This window comes from Ambystoma mexicanum, chromosome 9 (assembly GCF_040938575.1).
Source record: "Ambystoma mexicanum isolate Mex_15411 chromosome 9, UKY_AmexF1_1, whole genome shotgun sequence".
In the NCBI taxonomy this organism is placed as follows: domain Eukaryota; kingdom Metazoa; phylum Chordata; class Amphibia; order Caudata; family Ambystomatidae; genus Ambystoma; species Ambystoma mexicanum.
The window spans coordinates 249,310,872-249,324,396 of NC_090931.1; the positions used below are offsets into that span (position 1 = coordinate 249,310,872).

At 44.4% G+C, this 13,525-nt stretch overlaps 1 protein-coding gene across 2 annotated transcripts in view; it reads left to right on the forward strand.

Annotated features, from left to right (window-relative positions):
• The window catches only part of FEZ1 (fasciculation and elongation protein zeta 1), a 341,418-nt gene that overhangs the window by 120,101 nt on the left and 207,792 nt on the right, over window positions 1-13,525 (forward strand). For both annotated transcript variants that reach the window (XM_069614549.1, XM_069614550.1), the window contains exon 3: window positions 9,356-9,455. In XM_069614549.1, the coding sequence (XP_069470650.1) occupies window positions 9,356-9,455 (100 nt within the window). The remainder of the gene's footprint in view (window positions 1-9,355; window positions 9,456-13,525) is intronic.

Genomic DNA, 13,525 nt, shown 5'->3' on the forward strand with positions numbered 1-13,525 from the left:
CCAGAAGAGCTACTGTAATTGCTCTTCCCATTAGGCCCCAGACAGGACCATCAATGAGTCCACTTAAAGTTACCTAAATAACTCCAGGTAGAATAATCAGGGCTTCAATGGCAGCAGCCGGGCTCCAGATAGGTGCCTTCCTTGGCGGCGGGGTGCTGCGGCATCCCAGTGGCGGCTGCTCCCTTAGGGCACTGGTGAGTCACTCAACCAATCAGAGGGAGCATTGCACGGTGCAGCCATGCACAGGCTGCATGCAGCTGTGCAACCGCTGATTTGTTTACTGATTCTTACTCACTTTCAGTCACTTGAGTGGGGACCCGGGCCGCTGTGCCTGAGCGATACACGTAAGTAGAGCTGTCCATCTGTAGGATTTAAGAGCGACAAAGAAGACCAAGTAAATACTGTGAGTGCCCCAGTATTTATTTCCTGGGTAGGGCAGCTCAGGGGAATCACAAGGGTACCTGCCCAAGTCTATGAAGTGATATTTAACATCTATCTGTCAGCTGCAATAAGGTTCTGGCACGTAGCTTTGCCCCTTAGAGTGATCCTGGACTCCTGGATTCTAAAGGAGCATCCATCGAATTGCAGACTGGCTGAACAAGAGAGCTCTCTTGTGGATGTACTCCTGCCACTTCCGGAGGCCAAAATGCACACCTCTAAGTAATCACCCTTCACCAGAGGTGCACCTCTCATCTGTAACGTGTAACATAGGCCCCCATTTATCCTTCAGATGAACCGCATATCCTTCTTGACATTAATTGCCACCTCTTGGGAGTTGTATTTTACCCTACACCTTTTGATACTTTCTAAAAATGCATTAGGGATTTTTGAAATGTTGGTACTTCTAGAGCACTTCCACGGAAAGTCTGAGTGCTCCCACAGTGCTCCATAGGGTACTGCAGCATGATTTGGTGTGGTAAGCTAACTACCTCAAAATTCAGTAGTTGACCCTGCCCTAACATAATTTGAGGTGGCCTTAGCAATAATACCCTGTTCTGAGGGCTGTAATGGATGGTTATGGCGTGGAGTCCAAGTGTGATGTCCCGATCATTAACACTCGGGGCCCGATTCTCATGAAGGCGCAGTGAGCGTGCTAAACAGCATGCTTCACTGCGCCTTTTCCTGACGCCCGTGCACCGCTCATATTCTGAAGTGGTCCTGTGCATCGGCGCAGAGCACGCTAGTGAGTTGTCTGCCATCCGCCTGTTTTGGGAATTTACGTGCGGATTGCAGTCTCGGCAGCTATTATGTTGAATTCCATGATAATAGCAATTGTATGAAAGTGCTGCCGAAAAGAACTCAAGGAACCCGTGCCATGAAGAAACACTGGCAGGCCCTTCCAGCACGAAGTTTCATGTTAAGGATTGACAAAGTAAGCTCAAGAGATCCCAGGACTGTGTGCTTTGAGCGGGAAGAGGCAGGAAGTGGGGGATTAGCCTGATAATGTGCAGTCAAATGGGGTCCGGGGAGGTAAATGACCAAACAACACTTACAAGCATTGTGTCCCTCATTATATGCCAGTACAATCCTCTGATGTCGCTCCTCCACAATAGCGACAGCAAAATGATCGGACTGACACCAAAAGATGTACTGTATATGGCCACCAATTTAGACTGTCGCTATGGTGAGGGAGTGCCACCAGAATCACCATGCAAACAAACTTTTCCAAAATTGCTGGTTGCTAAGTTTGATTCAAGCCAATCCTAGCAACCGGCGCACAGGTTCCTAATGCGGCTTTCTGTGCACTCTTGAAAGATGCGCCTACTTCAGGATAGGTGTTAATTACCGAAAATGTTGGTAACCCTTTATACGACTTTTCCGGTAATTAACACCTCATTAAGGATCGGGCCCTCAGTATGCAATTATCACTGCAGGGTAAGCACCCATTGTCCTATGCGCTTGTTAAAATCAGATGACATGGCAAACATGCAACCCTTGGAATTAGAATCTGAAGATAAGGAAACATGGCCGTCATGGAAATGGAAGCTGGAGCTGCGAGATGAACCCCTTTTCTATGTCCATGCCCCTGGTGGGTAGGTGCCAGAAAGAAGGAAGGAGGTGCAGGGATCTTATGAGCTTCTGCAAGAGGGAAAGGTGATACTGGGAGAGAGAGCTGGGAGCAGCATGAGAGGACAGCAGGAGCAGAGGAAAAGTGCGATGCTCAGTGGGCATGGCCAACACACGGATGGACGCCTGGGGATGCACCGCTGGCCTGCAGGGTTGAATGCAGCCTTTCATCTGTTAATAAAGCCTGAATCCTGCACATCCTCATTGCCTGGCACTTGTTCCTCATGTGGTAATATTTAATCAGTTTGGCAATCTCAGAATAGCGGCCTTTGATTTCTTGTTAGCTCTGCTAAATGAGGATGGGGTCCCATTTCTGATGATTGCCCTTCTCCTTGTAACAAAGCCACATCCTAGCAACCGGGATGCAGAATGTAGACGATTGATTCAGAGACCGTTCTGTCAGCTGGAGAAATGTGCTTAATGCTGTAGCTATGAAGAGATGAGGATCTTCGCCTCCCTCGTTGTATTTATAACCCCCCATCAGCAAGCAGGCTGTGCAATTCCCAGAGAGCTATGCCAGGTCTCCTACGGTTTAAATCAGAATCAGACTTTTCACAGAAAAACCTTGATGGCACACACCAAGGTGACAAGTTTTGACCCCTGAATGATACCCCTGCAATATTGATCTGATCAGTAGTGTAACTATAATGAGACCCCTTATATATCATGACAATTTAGACCACCATCAAACCAAACCTGTGAGCCATGCCTTGTTTCATTTTGCAACACATTCGCTGTAATTGATATGCATGTGTTTATTTAGATTGTATTTACTTTTTGAATTTGTAATTAACACACACGCACGCACACATACACACACACACCCCTCAATGTGCACTGTCAGTGAGTCCCAGAGTAACCTCTGCTACGGACAGGACAGACCTAGGTAGCCCCTGCCTGAAACTCTAGCAGATGAGCTTTGCAGAAGCAGCCCGGCAGCAGGGGGACATCCAGCAGTGAAGAAGAGGGCTGTGCGTAGGAGCAGTGTCAAAGCAACTCATGGGGCCAGCCAGCTGTGGAGAGGAGAGGAGAGCGGAGCTGCACTGACAGAACATCACACTGCTAGCCAGCGTAGGAGAGATTGTGGCAATTAACCACAGTACAGCTAGAGCGGCATATGATACAGCACTACAGCTAGAGCGGCATATGATACTGCAGTATAGCTGGTCTATTATATTCAATGAATGTAAACAGCAGAATCATACCCTTTTCTGTTCCAAAATTGTGCTCCTTGATACACCACATTACATAGAACATGTCTTGAACCAAATTACAATAAAATACGTAGACATTTGATTTATGATGCCGCACGCTCACCAAAACATTTCCCTTTCTACACTTTAATTTTAAGTTCAGGAAAGGGGCAAACACGTTTGAAGTAGATCTGCAAAATTAAGATGGTAAGCACACTGTACACCCCTGCTGTTGGACCCAAGAACCCCATGCTGCCCTCTATTAACAGGCCAAGGGAACTACAGCTCATGTTGAGAAGAGTAGACTAGGCTGGATAACACAGATTGATTCCCAGAAGTGCCCACCGCCAGCCAAAGCGGCATCCTGCAACACTCCTATAACCATGTGCATGATGTTTTTAGGCAGGCTTCAAAAACTTCTGCAAAACCCATCGTAGGACTTTACTCCCAGAGGAGCCACACTTGAAAACCCACCCTAATTAAACATTGCCTGTAGTTTCTCCCATCTTTTCTGTCTATAGAACCTGACTGTTATTTGCTGATAAGAATTGTGTTGATCTTCCTGTTCCCTTGTGCGTTGTGTCACCACATTCGGGCTCGCAATGACTGCCTGGCGTTGTGGGAGGCTTAAAAGCTTGACCACCCCTGTGCCAAAAACATGCATCATCCTTTCACTTAGAAGGGTGCCACATTGTCACTGCCCACAGAAGGCTATGCATCTGGCCTTCTGACTCTCCACCCACCCTGCTTCGTGTACAGGCACATCCACCTTCCACACAAACTATTGAACACAGCCTGCACAGGGAGGTCAGGGTGTGTTTTCTCATTTTGGCCTCGTATATATTACTACACCTGGATAGCCTACTGCTAGGTATGGCACCACAATGTCTCACTGTGAGCTCAAATGAAGTCATTAATTGCATGGCACTGAACCATTTTGACATCAAGGTGCCAGGCTTTTTTTTATCCGACTGCATTAGTCTGACCAGTCCATTCCCTTACCCTTTCTTAGGAACAGCATTCAGCTTTATGCATAGTTTATTTTCAACTTGGACACTCTTGCCTCTGTCTTGGGAGAACCAGAATTAACATTCTGCAGTATGACCAGAGGTATGAGGGACAGAGATTTCGGGGCAACTAACCCACCAAACTTCCAGGATTGCTCATGCACACTCTCGAGCCACTCGTGCATCTCATTTTACATTGTGTAATATCTTAAAATTCGCCAAAGCTGCCTTGGAAACGCAACCCCATTATCACGCCACACTGCTGTTTTTCTGCTATATTGGGGGTCATTACGACCATGGCGGTAGCCGTGCCGTTAAAAACAGCACAGCTGCCACTGGAGTCCTTTTTATTCGGGCACCTGGGAATGGGCAATTACCAGAACATTACAGCCCCGGCGGACCCAGTAATTGGCCATTGCCGGGTGCTGGAAAAAATTACTCCCCATTCCCATTTCAGTCCCATTGGACTCAATGGGAATGGGGAGGACGGTAGCACCGGCACCATTCAAAATGGTGCCGGTGCTACCGTCAAGGTCTGCGGGCCAGTGCCGTTCCACCCGTCAGTTAGGTCCTGGAGGGCAGGACGGATACCGCCCGCAGAACTCATAGTTTGCCGGTCCATAAACAACAGGACCAGCAAGCTTACCGGTACAGTTGTTTCCGGACTGGCAAGCTTGTAATGAGGCCCATTGTCCAGCTAGCAGGACTGACACAAATACCCATGGTATCACAAAAGCTTCATGCCCCACTGCACCCCTTCCTACCTTTGTTTGTAGCCTCATCTTCCTCTTGAACATGCACAGACCTACAGCAAGGTCTGGATGCCCATGGCGGGGGCACAGTACACCACTCTAAGGACAAGCCTTGGTGGTTTAAAGCTAATGTGGTAGTGAATTAGCACTGCATAAAAGCCTGTTAGCATAACATAACATAAAAGCAGGCTATGAGAGATTGACACCATTTGCTCAAATAACATAATATAAACATGCATTCAGGATATTTGTATGAAAGGTTTAGAGTGCTTTTATTGCATGCTAACAATTACCACAGTTACTGATCCATGTTCATCATCGGAAAAATTGTTTGTTGCACCGATTAATCAGCAATTAGCCCATGCCCTTTTTTCTTTATCTTGAAATTACATCATAGGCACTAATCTGAATGACAGTGGGTGTTAGCAAAACATTGCCTGGTTGTTCTAATCATGCCTTGATACCTTAGTCATATGCTTCGTTCAGCTAAGCGTCTCCTCAGTAGCTCTGGCCACGTCTATTGCTCTCATGTATTTCTGCTGGTGACTCGCCTGTGTTCCAGGTGCACAATCTCCAGTATCTCTTGCCAGTTTAGGTCCACTTGATCGAAAATATTTGATATTTTCACATTTCACCTCATTTTTTGGTCCCCACACCCTAACCTATTTCCTTATCCCTCCCCATATATTTATTAATTTAATTTAATTTGAGGGAAAAAAGATAAAAGATGTTAAATGATTTTATCCTAATAACACTCTTTCCACCAGTCATGTATTCCGGTAGCTCTTCTAACATCCACAGCGTCAACATAACATTCAACCACGCATTTTTTTTATCTTCTGTTTTATTATATAGCAGTCTCTTACCTGGAAAATAAGTGTTTTTTTTAAAGAATTTGAACAATAATATTAACAGGAAAAGTTTACTTTTTTGTATAAAGTCTGCCGCTGTTTGAAGTGAGGGTCAGGATTAAAAACAAAAAGTGCTTCGAAGGAGCCAAAACCCCACAGAAAGTAGTGAAAAGAATCTTGCATACAGTATTTCATTTTTTTTTTAAACTTACTGGGCATTCATTATTTAAACGAATCTAAAATTGTTCTGGTGTAGAAATCCCTTTCAGCAGCAAAGGCAATGGTGTGGCATAACAACAGAATAGGGCAAAGGGGCAGGAAGGCCTTCGGCATAAAGGGTAACAGCTGGAAGGCAGGAGCCACTGCTATACTTTACATGGAGCACAATAGACTTCAGTGATTACAGAATGTCATGTGCTTCTGGTCTTCTGCCAAAACAGTTGGTAAATTCGCAAAAATGTCACTAGGAGTAACCATAACTTGCTCTAGGCTTACTCTTCTCTTTCCAGGTGTAAATCAGGGTTACTCCTCGGTGAATCGAATAGTCTCTCTTCTGAAGTAAGTCAAGAGTTAGTCACTCAACCCAGCCCCAATGTGTCTGGATGACCTTTTCCAAGTGATCATGTGCTCTGTGAAGTTTGAAACAAAATGAAAGACTTACAAATGTAACCAACCCCCTCCTTCAATGCACATATTTAGGAAAAAAATGACCAGCGTTTCTGTTCTACAAAGCAATGAAAATAAGCTTTATATAAAATCGAAAACCAAAAAAGTGGCCAATTTGGTGCATTGCTGCCAGGTCCGGTATTACTTGTTCGGTGAAGTATCAGAAAGCTCTATTGTATTTATTTTATTTATTTGCATTTATAAAGCCTGCACACAGCCCAGCTGTTACAAGAAGATGGCTTAGTTACAAAAACCTGTTAGTCGGCTAGGTTGCATTAGCCCACACAATGACATGGCTTAGTTACATTACTTAGATAAGTGGCTAGGTTACATTAGCCCTTACCTAGGTTTAGATATGTAGGATTGGTTACACGTGGTGGTTACAGGTGTGATAGCGCAGCAGGGTTACATGTTGAGCTGCATATCCTGATTCAATGTCAATAGGATACAGTTGTTTGACTCAGGACACAAATAGAGTCAATAGGATGCGTTCAAAGTCAGTAGGATACAGTTGTTAGACATTAAACGTAGCGGTGGCTGGGTAAGGGCCTTAGCGGCGGTATGTGTGAAGATTTAGGCAAACAATCTGGTTTTGATTGCTTTGCGGAAGGCGAGATGACAAGGTTCCACTCTGAGGGCACGGGTCAGGGAGTTCCAATGCCTGGAGGCAATCTATCTTCCTGTGGCATTTGTTTGTGGACTTTTGGCACAAGATTCACTTGCCCGCTGTATTCATCCATGGAGCCCTTCTCTGGTGTCCTCCCTTGAGATCAGGACACAGGTCCTTGGTATGGTTCTGGCCCGAAACCTTCCTTAGGGTCCTTAGCCATAGGGGCTTGTATAAGTTACCCGTCTCTTTTCAGGCAAAGTGGGTACCACAGATTGCAAGCCTTAACACGATATTACAGCAAACCAGAGCAAAAGAGTGACGTGTAGGTGCTGCTGAACTGTAGCCGTGGATACGCGCCCTCAGCTGTAATAAGACCCTTAGTAAAGGTATAAGAATAGTGAGAGACTGCTCACACATGAAACAAATAGTCCCACATAAAGCTGTTGGACACTAATGCTACTTTGTGACCACCTCTGTTCTCTAATTGAATTAGAGTCAAAATAGCAGTGGAATATCGTTCTTAAATAAATGAACTACCACTGTGATTAAACTTGATGCTTATCTTAGCAACGAAATAGATCTATAGAAGCTAGTGGGCAGCAATCCCTGTACATGAACATTTTAAATTGGAAAAAATGTTCATGTTAATTGCTACTTTTCTCTGTTTCTTTTTAATTTTGTTCTATACAAATTTCTTTTCGTTGATACTAATTACTATTGTATTATTATTGTGTAAAAAAAACTTGTTTGCCCAACTGTGATGTTGTTTTATGAAATCCATGTCAATTTGAGTTTGTGAAAAATATGTGATTTTTTTGCAATAAATTGTGAATTTATTTTTCTATTATCAGGTCTGATGTCCAATGAATTTGATTTTAGTTGATATGTATATGACATTGAGTTGAGCAAATAGCCTAAGTTGGGACACTACCTGAGACAGGGACTAGAGCATCCAGCCTGTAGTGATCCCCTTTTGCTTCTTTATCCTTTTTTTGTCCTTGGAGTAAACTAGGGTGCAGCAAATCATTATACTGCACAACCTATGGACCATTTCCCTGTGGGGACAGCTTCTGTTGTTTTTTTCTCAGCTGCAATAATGTCACATATAAGGGTAAAGTGCTGCACTTTGGATGTTATTTTTGCATAAACACATTCTAAGTCTACAGTGCAGTGTTAGGCAGCAGTGTTAATGCCACATCACAGCATGCACTATACACATGGAATTGGAGCACTGTATACTTGTATCTTTAGAATGATTTTGAAGGTGATGATGGGTCTAGAGGAGAAACACATTCCATGAACTTCTGTATTTATGGATTCTGGTGTGGCTGTCTTAAGTGTCAAGGGTGAGTATGCTCGTCCCTTTTGCATAGACCTGCATAATAGCCTGACACGTAAGGGGTTAAAGGTAGTAGGACTTTACTGCAGCTGCGCTTGGTGCCACTTCAGAAGGCCAAACCCTACAGTGGATCTATGTGAAAATGCTGGTTATGGAAAGCTGGTGGTAAAGATGGCGGTGGCAGGATTCCCACATTGACTCCCCACCGTCTGTACCCTTGCTGCTGCTGGTGCTTTTACCGCTGGCCTTCTATGGCTGGTGTAACCGAATGGTTATTCGTTGGTACTCTGGATGCGAGAACTATAGAAGAGACTGCAAGGCTGAGGGAGATACCGTGGAAAAGGGACACATCTGAACTCGCGCACAGCGTGCCTTCAGCCTGCTGTGTGCTTAATAATTTTAGCCAGAATATTCACATTGTAATAACTCTTCATCTGGCAGTTTAAAATATTGTAGAAGTGTACCTTGTTCCTACCTCTGCTCCCAGTAACCCACATTTCTACCCAATCTGCAAACTTACTCAATATAATATTTGGTCTACGTATCTGTAAGGAATGCACAATGATGGCCAAAAAGACATTGGACATAGTTCTTGTATTTATAGAAAGCTAAAGTTATAAACAAACCTAAACAAAGATGCTTAACACACACAATCACGCAAACACACGCACACACACGCACACACAGCCACAGAGTATGCACGATCAAGGCTGTGCAGTGTCCCTTTGGGTCCTACATGGATTAACGGGTGTTATTCTCCATATCCTTTAATAGCGGCGAATGATGTCACCTCTGCACAGAGAAGGTCCTTCAGATCAGCCTCTGACCCCAGCTGCCAGATGCTAACATAAGGCTCTTTTTGTTTTCCAGCGTTTGGGACGCTCTCACGGACAACTACATCCCATCCCTGGCCGAGGACTGGAGGGAGCCCAGCATGGAGTCACTGAATGGGAACGAGTCGGACTCCGAGGTACTTGCGATGATTCTCTGCCTCAGCACTGAAATATGCAACCGCGGCGCAGCTCCAGCACCAACTATTATAAGAGCAGTACACTGAGTGCTGCATTCGTGCCCGCTCCTTCCTGCTCTACTCATTATTCCTGCACTCCTTTTGTAAATAAACTAATCCCATGCTTCCCAATAATCTCTCGGGAGGATAGCTCAGGGGCAACGTGCTCGCCTTTTCCGGGTCCACGCTGAGAAACCTCTGGGTATTAAGCACGTTATAAATGACCCATCGTAATGAGGGATGGACACAATGACAGAGCAAAGGGGATCCCAGTGGCGGGGTGTGAGTTCGGTGAAGGATTAAGGAACGAACGTGAGAAATAGTACAGGTAGTGCAAGGCGCAGAGAGGTTGGGTGGAGTCATAGATTGCACTGTGAGGTCCTCCGTACCGAGAGATGGAGATAGCTAGGTCAGGATGGGCAGCATGTGACTTTTTTGGAAGATTACCCAACTTTTGAAGATGTCTACTGTAAGGCAACTTTAGGTGGCTGGTCCGGGTTAGGCAAGCAGGTGAGAACGAGTGGCGCAATTAGATTTCCCTTGCAACCAGCACATCTGGAGTCCTTTTATAGGTTTCCTGTTATGGTAAATTGACATGCTGTGAGTTTTATATTCTCAATGACAGTGAATCATTATATTTAGAACCATTTGGGAGAAGTGTGATCTGGAAGTTTGTTGGCATGTCTATACGCTTCATAAGCAGCACATGTTACAGGAAACAATATGGCCGACTTGTTGGGATGCCAAACACGGAGTAGGAAGCAGGACACATACCCAGTGTTAGATTTTGCTTTTGCAAATTAAAGACTTGCCAAATGAGTCCCAGAAAGGAACACTTGGGGACCAATCTTAGAGGTCTGACTCATCAGCATCATGACAGGGCCAGTTCTCATCCATCTTTTTTTCAGCAGAGCTAAATTGACAATTGATAAGACTGCACCTGGTCCCAGTAAGAGAAAGGGTCTTATTTAAAACCTTGATCCTTGAACATAGGGCTCTTGAAGGCACAGCCTACCTTTAACTTAGGGAGCACCTAAGCTGCCATTCCCCATCTAGAGAGCTTCGCTCAAAGACTCAGTGTATCACAGCTGTCCCACTGCTCAAATGCCATGGGATGGTCCTTCAGCGCACTCTTGGCAAAATGTTGACATTCCGGATAGAAGACATATGACAAATCAGGGAGCACATTCTTAAAAAATTAATTAAGACTGCTCCTCTAATGCTTTTGCCACCACATGCTTTGAGATCTTTCATGTTGTTTTCATGTAACAAAGAAACTCACACCAAATCATAATGCAGTTCTATGGTCTCAAAATGAGCAAATTTCACAAACGAGACTATGTTATGGATCAATTGCTGTAGTGCACCTTCTTATTATCCTCAGCAATAATTCAATTTCTGTGGCAGAATTGTACAAATCCACATTCCAAGACAAAAGTGACAAGAGAGAGACATTATGTTGTGTGCTAAATTATCAAACATATACAAACGCATTGGGAGAGTTTCATTCTAGATTGTTCCTGTTCTCAGCCTTACTTAAATGCATCAAATAATCCTATTTCACTTGCAATGGAGACCTATCAATAATGTTAATACTAGCCCTCACATCAGTAGATTCTGGGTGGTCATGCAGCAAAGAGGAGCCATATGTAACACACCCAGTCTGCACTTCTAGTAGGGTTCCACCATTCCAGGATGACATCGTGAGAGACTTAAGGTCACTCTAGGAATTACATTAAACAAGTCCCTGACCACATATCATGCTCATGTAGCTTTAAGCAAAAACAACCCAAAAAGTAGCTTCATTCTCTGGTTTGCTGGTTATTTTGAGTGCTTGACGGTACTTAATTGGCTTAATAAAATAGTACGATTCTTTATAAATGAGAAATCCTCTTTGAGTCAAAAAATAGTTGTGATCTTATCTAGACATATGGTGCGGGTTCAACACATTATACGCATTTGGATATGCTATGTAATCCAATGTAATACTACTCGCTTCAGGAATCAAGTACCTTGTAAGCCTCATAAGTGCAAGTTATATATCACATTCATATGTTTTCTTCTTTCATGTTTTTTTAAATTGTATTTCTTCTACTAGAATATGTAATAGGCATGGTGGAATTGCACGTGCATACTATGTATGCATGGATCGATGGTTAGAGATGTCTGTTCTTTGCATATGGATTCAATTGTTGTATTGAAATTATACAAAATAATCTCATAAACCGCATCGACTCAAGAGGAACCCCACTTCTTCTTCTTCTTAATTATCGGATGCGTGGGCGGACCCACGCAGGCGCTTCCCCATCCTAAAGGATGATGTGCACCGAACCCACCAATCAATACTTAGCTCACATAAACTCACAACTCCTCCCACCGCCCCGTCTGCCTCACAAAATCCAACAGCACACCTCCCAGCAGAGCCTTCCCACTTAGCTCAGCCACACCCAGCGCAGACAACCGAACCCTCATCAATTCTCTCTCCTCAACATGTCTCTCAGACCTAAGCAGAAAATGTCCCACAGTCTCAGGCACGCCACACACCGCACAGTCCCTCGACTCGCTCTCTGCCTTGGCCGAGTAGATCAGCAGCATATGCCTGCAGCAATGCTCTGGGGAAGCTCCTATGTGGACTTCATGCATGCACTGAGAACATTCTTCCTGCTCTGTGGCACCTGGTGACACTAGCTAGCATTACTGATAGTTCATGTTTGAGGTGACAGAAGTTGGACCATTCATTATGTGATATTTAGAATGAAGTCATATTTTATAACGCGCTTAATACCAGAGACCAGTTTTTAAGCACGGGACCAGGATTCAAACCTGTGCTGCTCTGCATTGTCTTGCTTCCAAGACAAATGTGTTGCACCTGAGCTATCCTCCCGGCCCAGTTCCAGTGTGGAGCTGTGCTCTCTGATTTGTCGAGCGGGATTCATATAAAGTGTTTCTATGAAGATGAATTTTATATGTTCATATGTCTCTATGCCAGCATCACTATAAGGGTGGAATTAAGGACTGGGCACGAAAATATGGAGGTTTTTTTGCAAGTGTTTTGAATAGTATGATTGAAATGTTTGACTCTTGTAAGACTACCTGAAGTTGTTAATGCTACAGGGGAGATTCCATTCCTGATTCTTTTGTGACATGTCTTTTACTGGTGTCGCTTTGATGGTGGACTTTTATTACTGTAAGTATTGAACATGGGCACTCCAAAGCAAAAAACATAATAAAAGCGGTTAAGGTGAAGGAATCGGGAAGAAGAAAAAAGAGGTGGGTCACCCCATTTAAAACAACAAAAAAAAATAATTGGCAAAATAAACCCCCAAGGCAATAACAAAGTTAAACATTTACAGTCAAAATGTCTCAGTAGTTCTGAAGTGTCATTACTTAAAGACAGATTGTCCATTTTAGGTCTTGCTGAAGAGAGCTTTCGATCACTTTAGTCAAGTGCTTCTCTAGGAACAGCAAATGGGTGTTTCCTCTGGTTGTTGAAAACATTGTTGCAGGATGTATGTTTGGTTTCTGGTGAGAAAGTGTTACGTTGGTTCTGTTGGTCTTTTGAATGATGACACATTTTCTATTGGCGATTCATTGCATAAGGAGTTTGGATTTGTGGATAATATTGTTTCCATTGTCAAAGGATGTGTGTGCGTCCCATGAGCGGCAGTCGGCTTTCTTTTATTTTATGATGTAGATGACATGAAAATAAAAGAAAGCAGCATGTTCAGCATTGGGGGGACACACACACACACACACACACACACACACACACACACACACACACACACACACACACACACACACACACACACACGCACGCACGCACGCACGCACGCACGCACGCACGCACGCACGCACGCACGCACGCACGCACGCACGCACGCACGCACGCACGCACACACACACACACACACACACACACACACACACTCCCCCCCCCCCCCCACACCCACCGGTTGGATGTTCAGCAAGCCTTGCTGAGCCTCCCAGCAGCCTTATCTACTGGAGAGGCTAGAGGGACCCTGCATGGT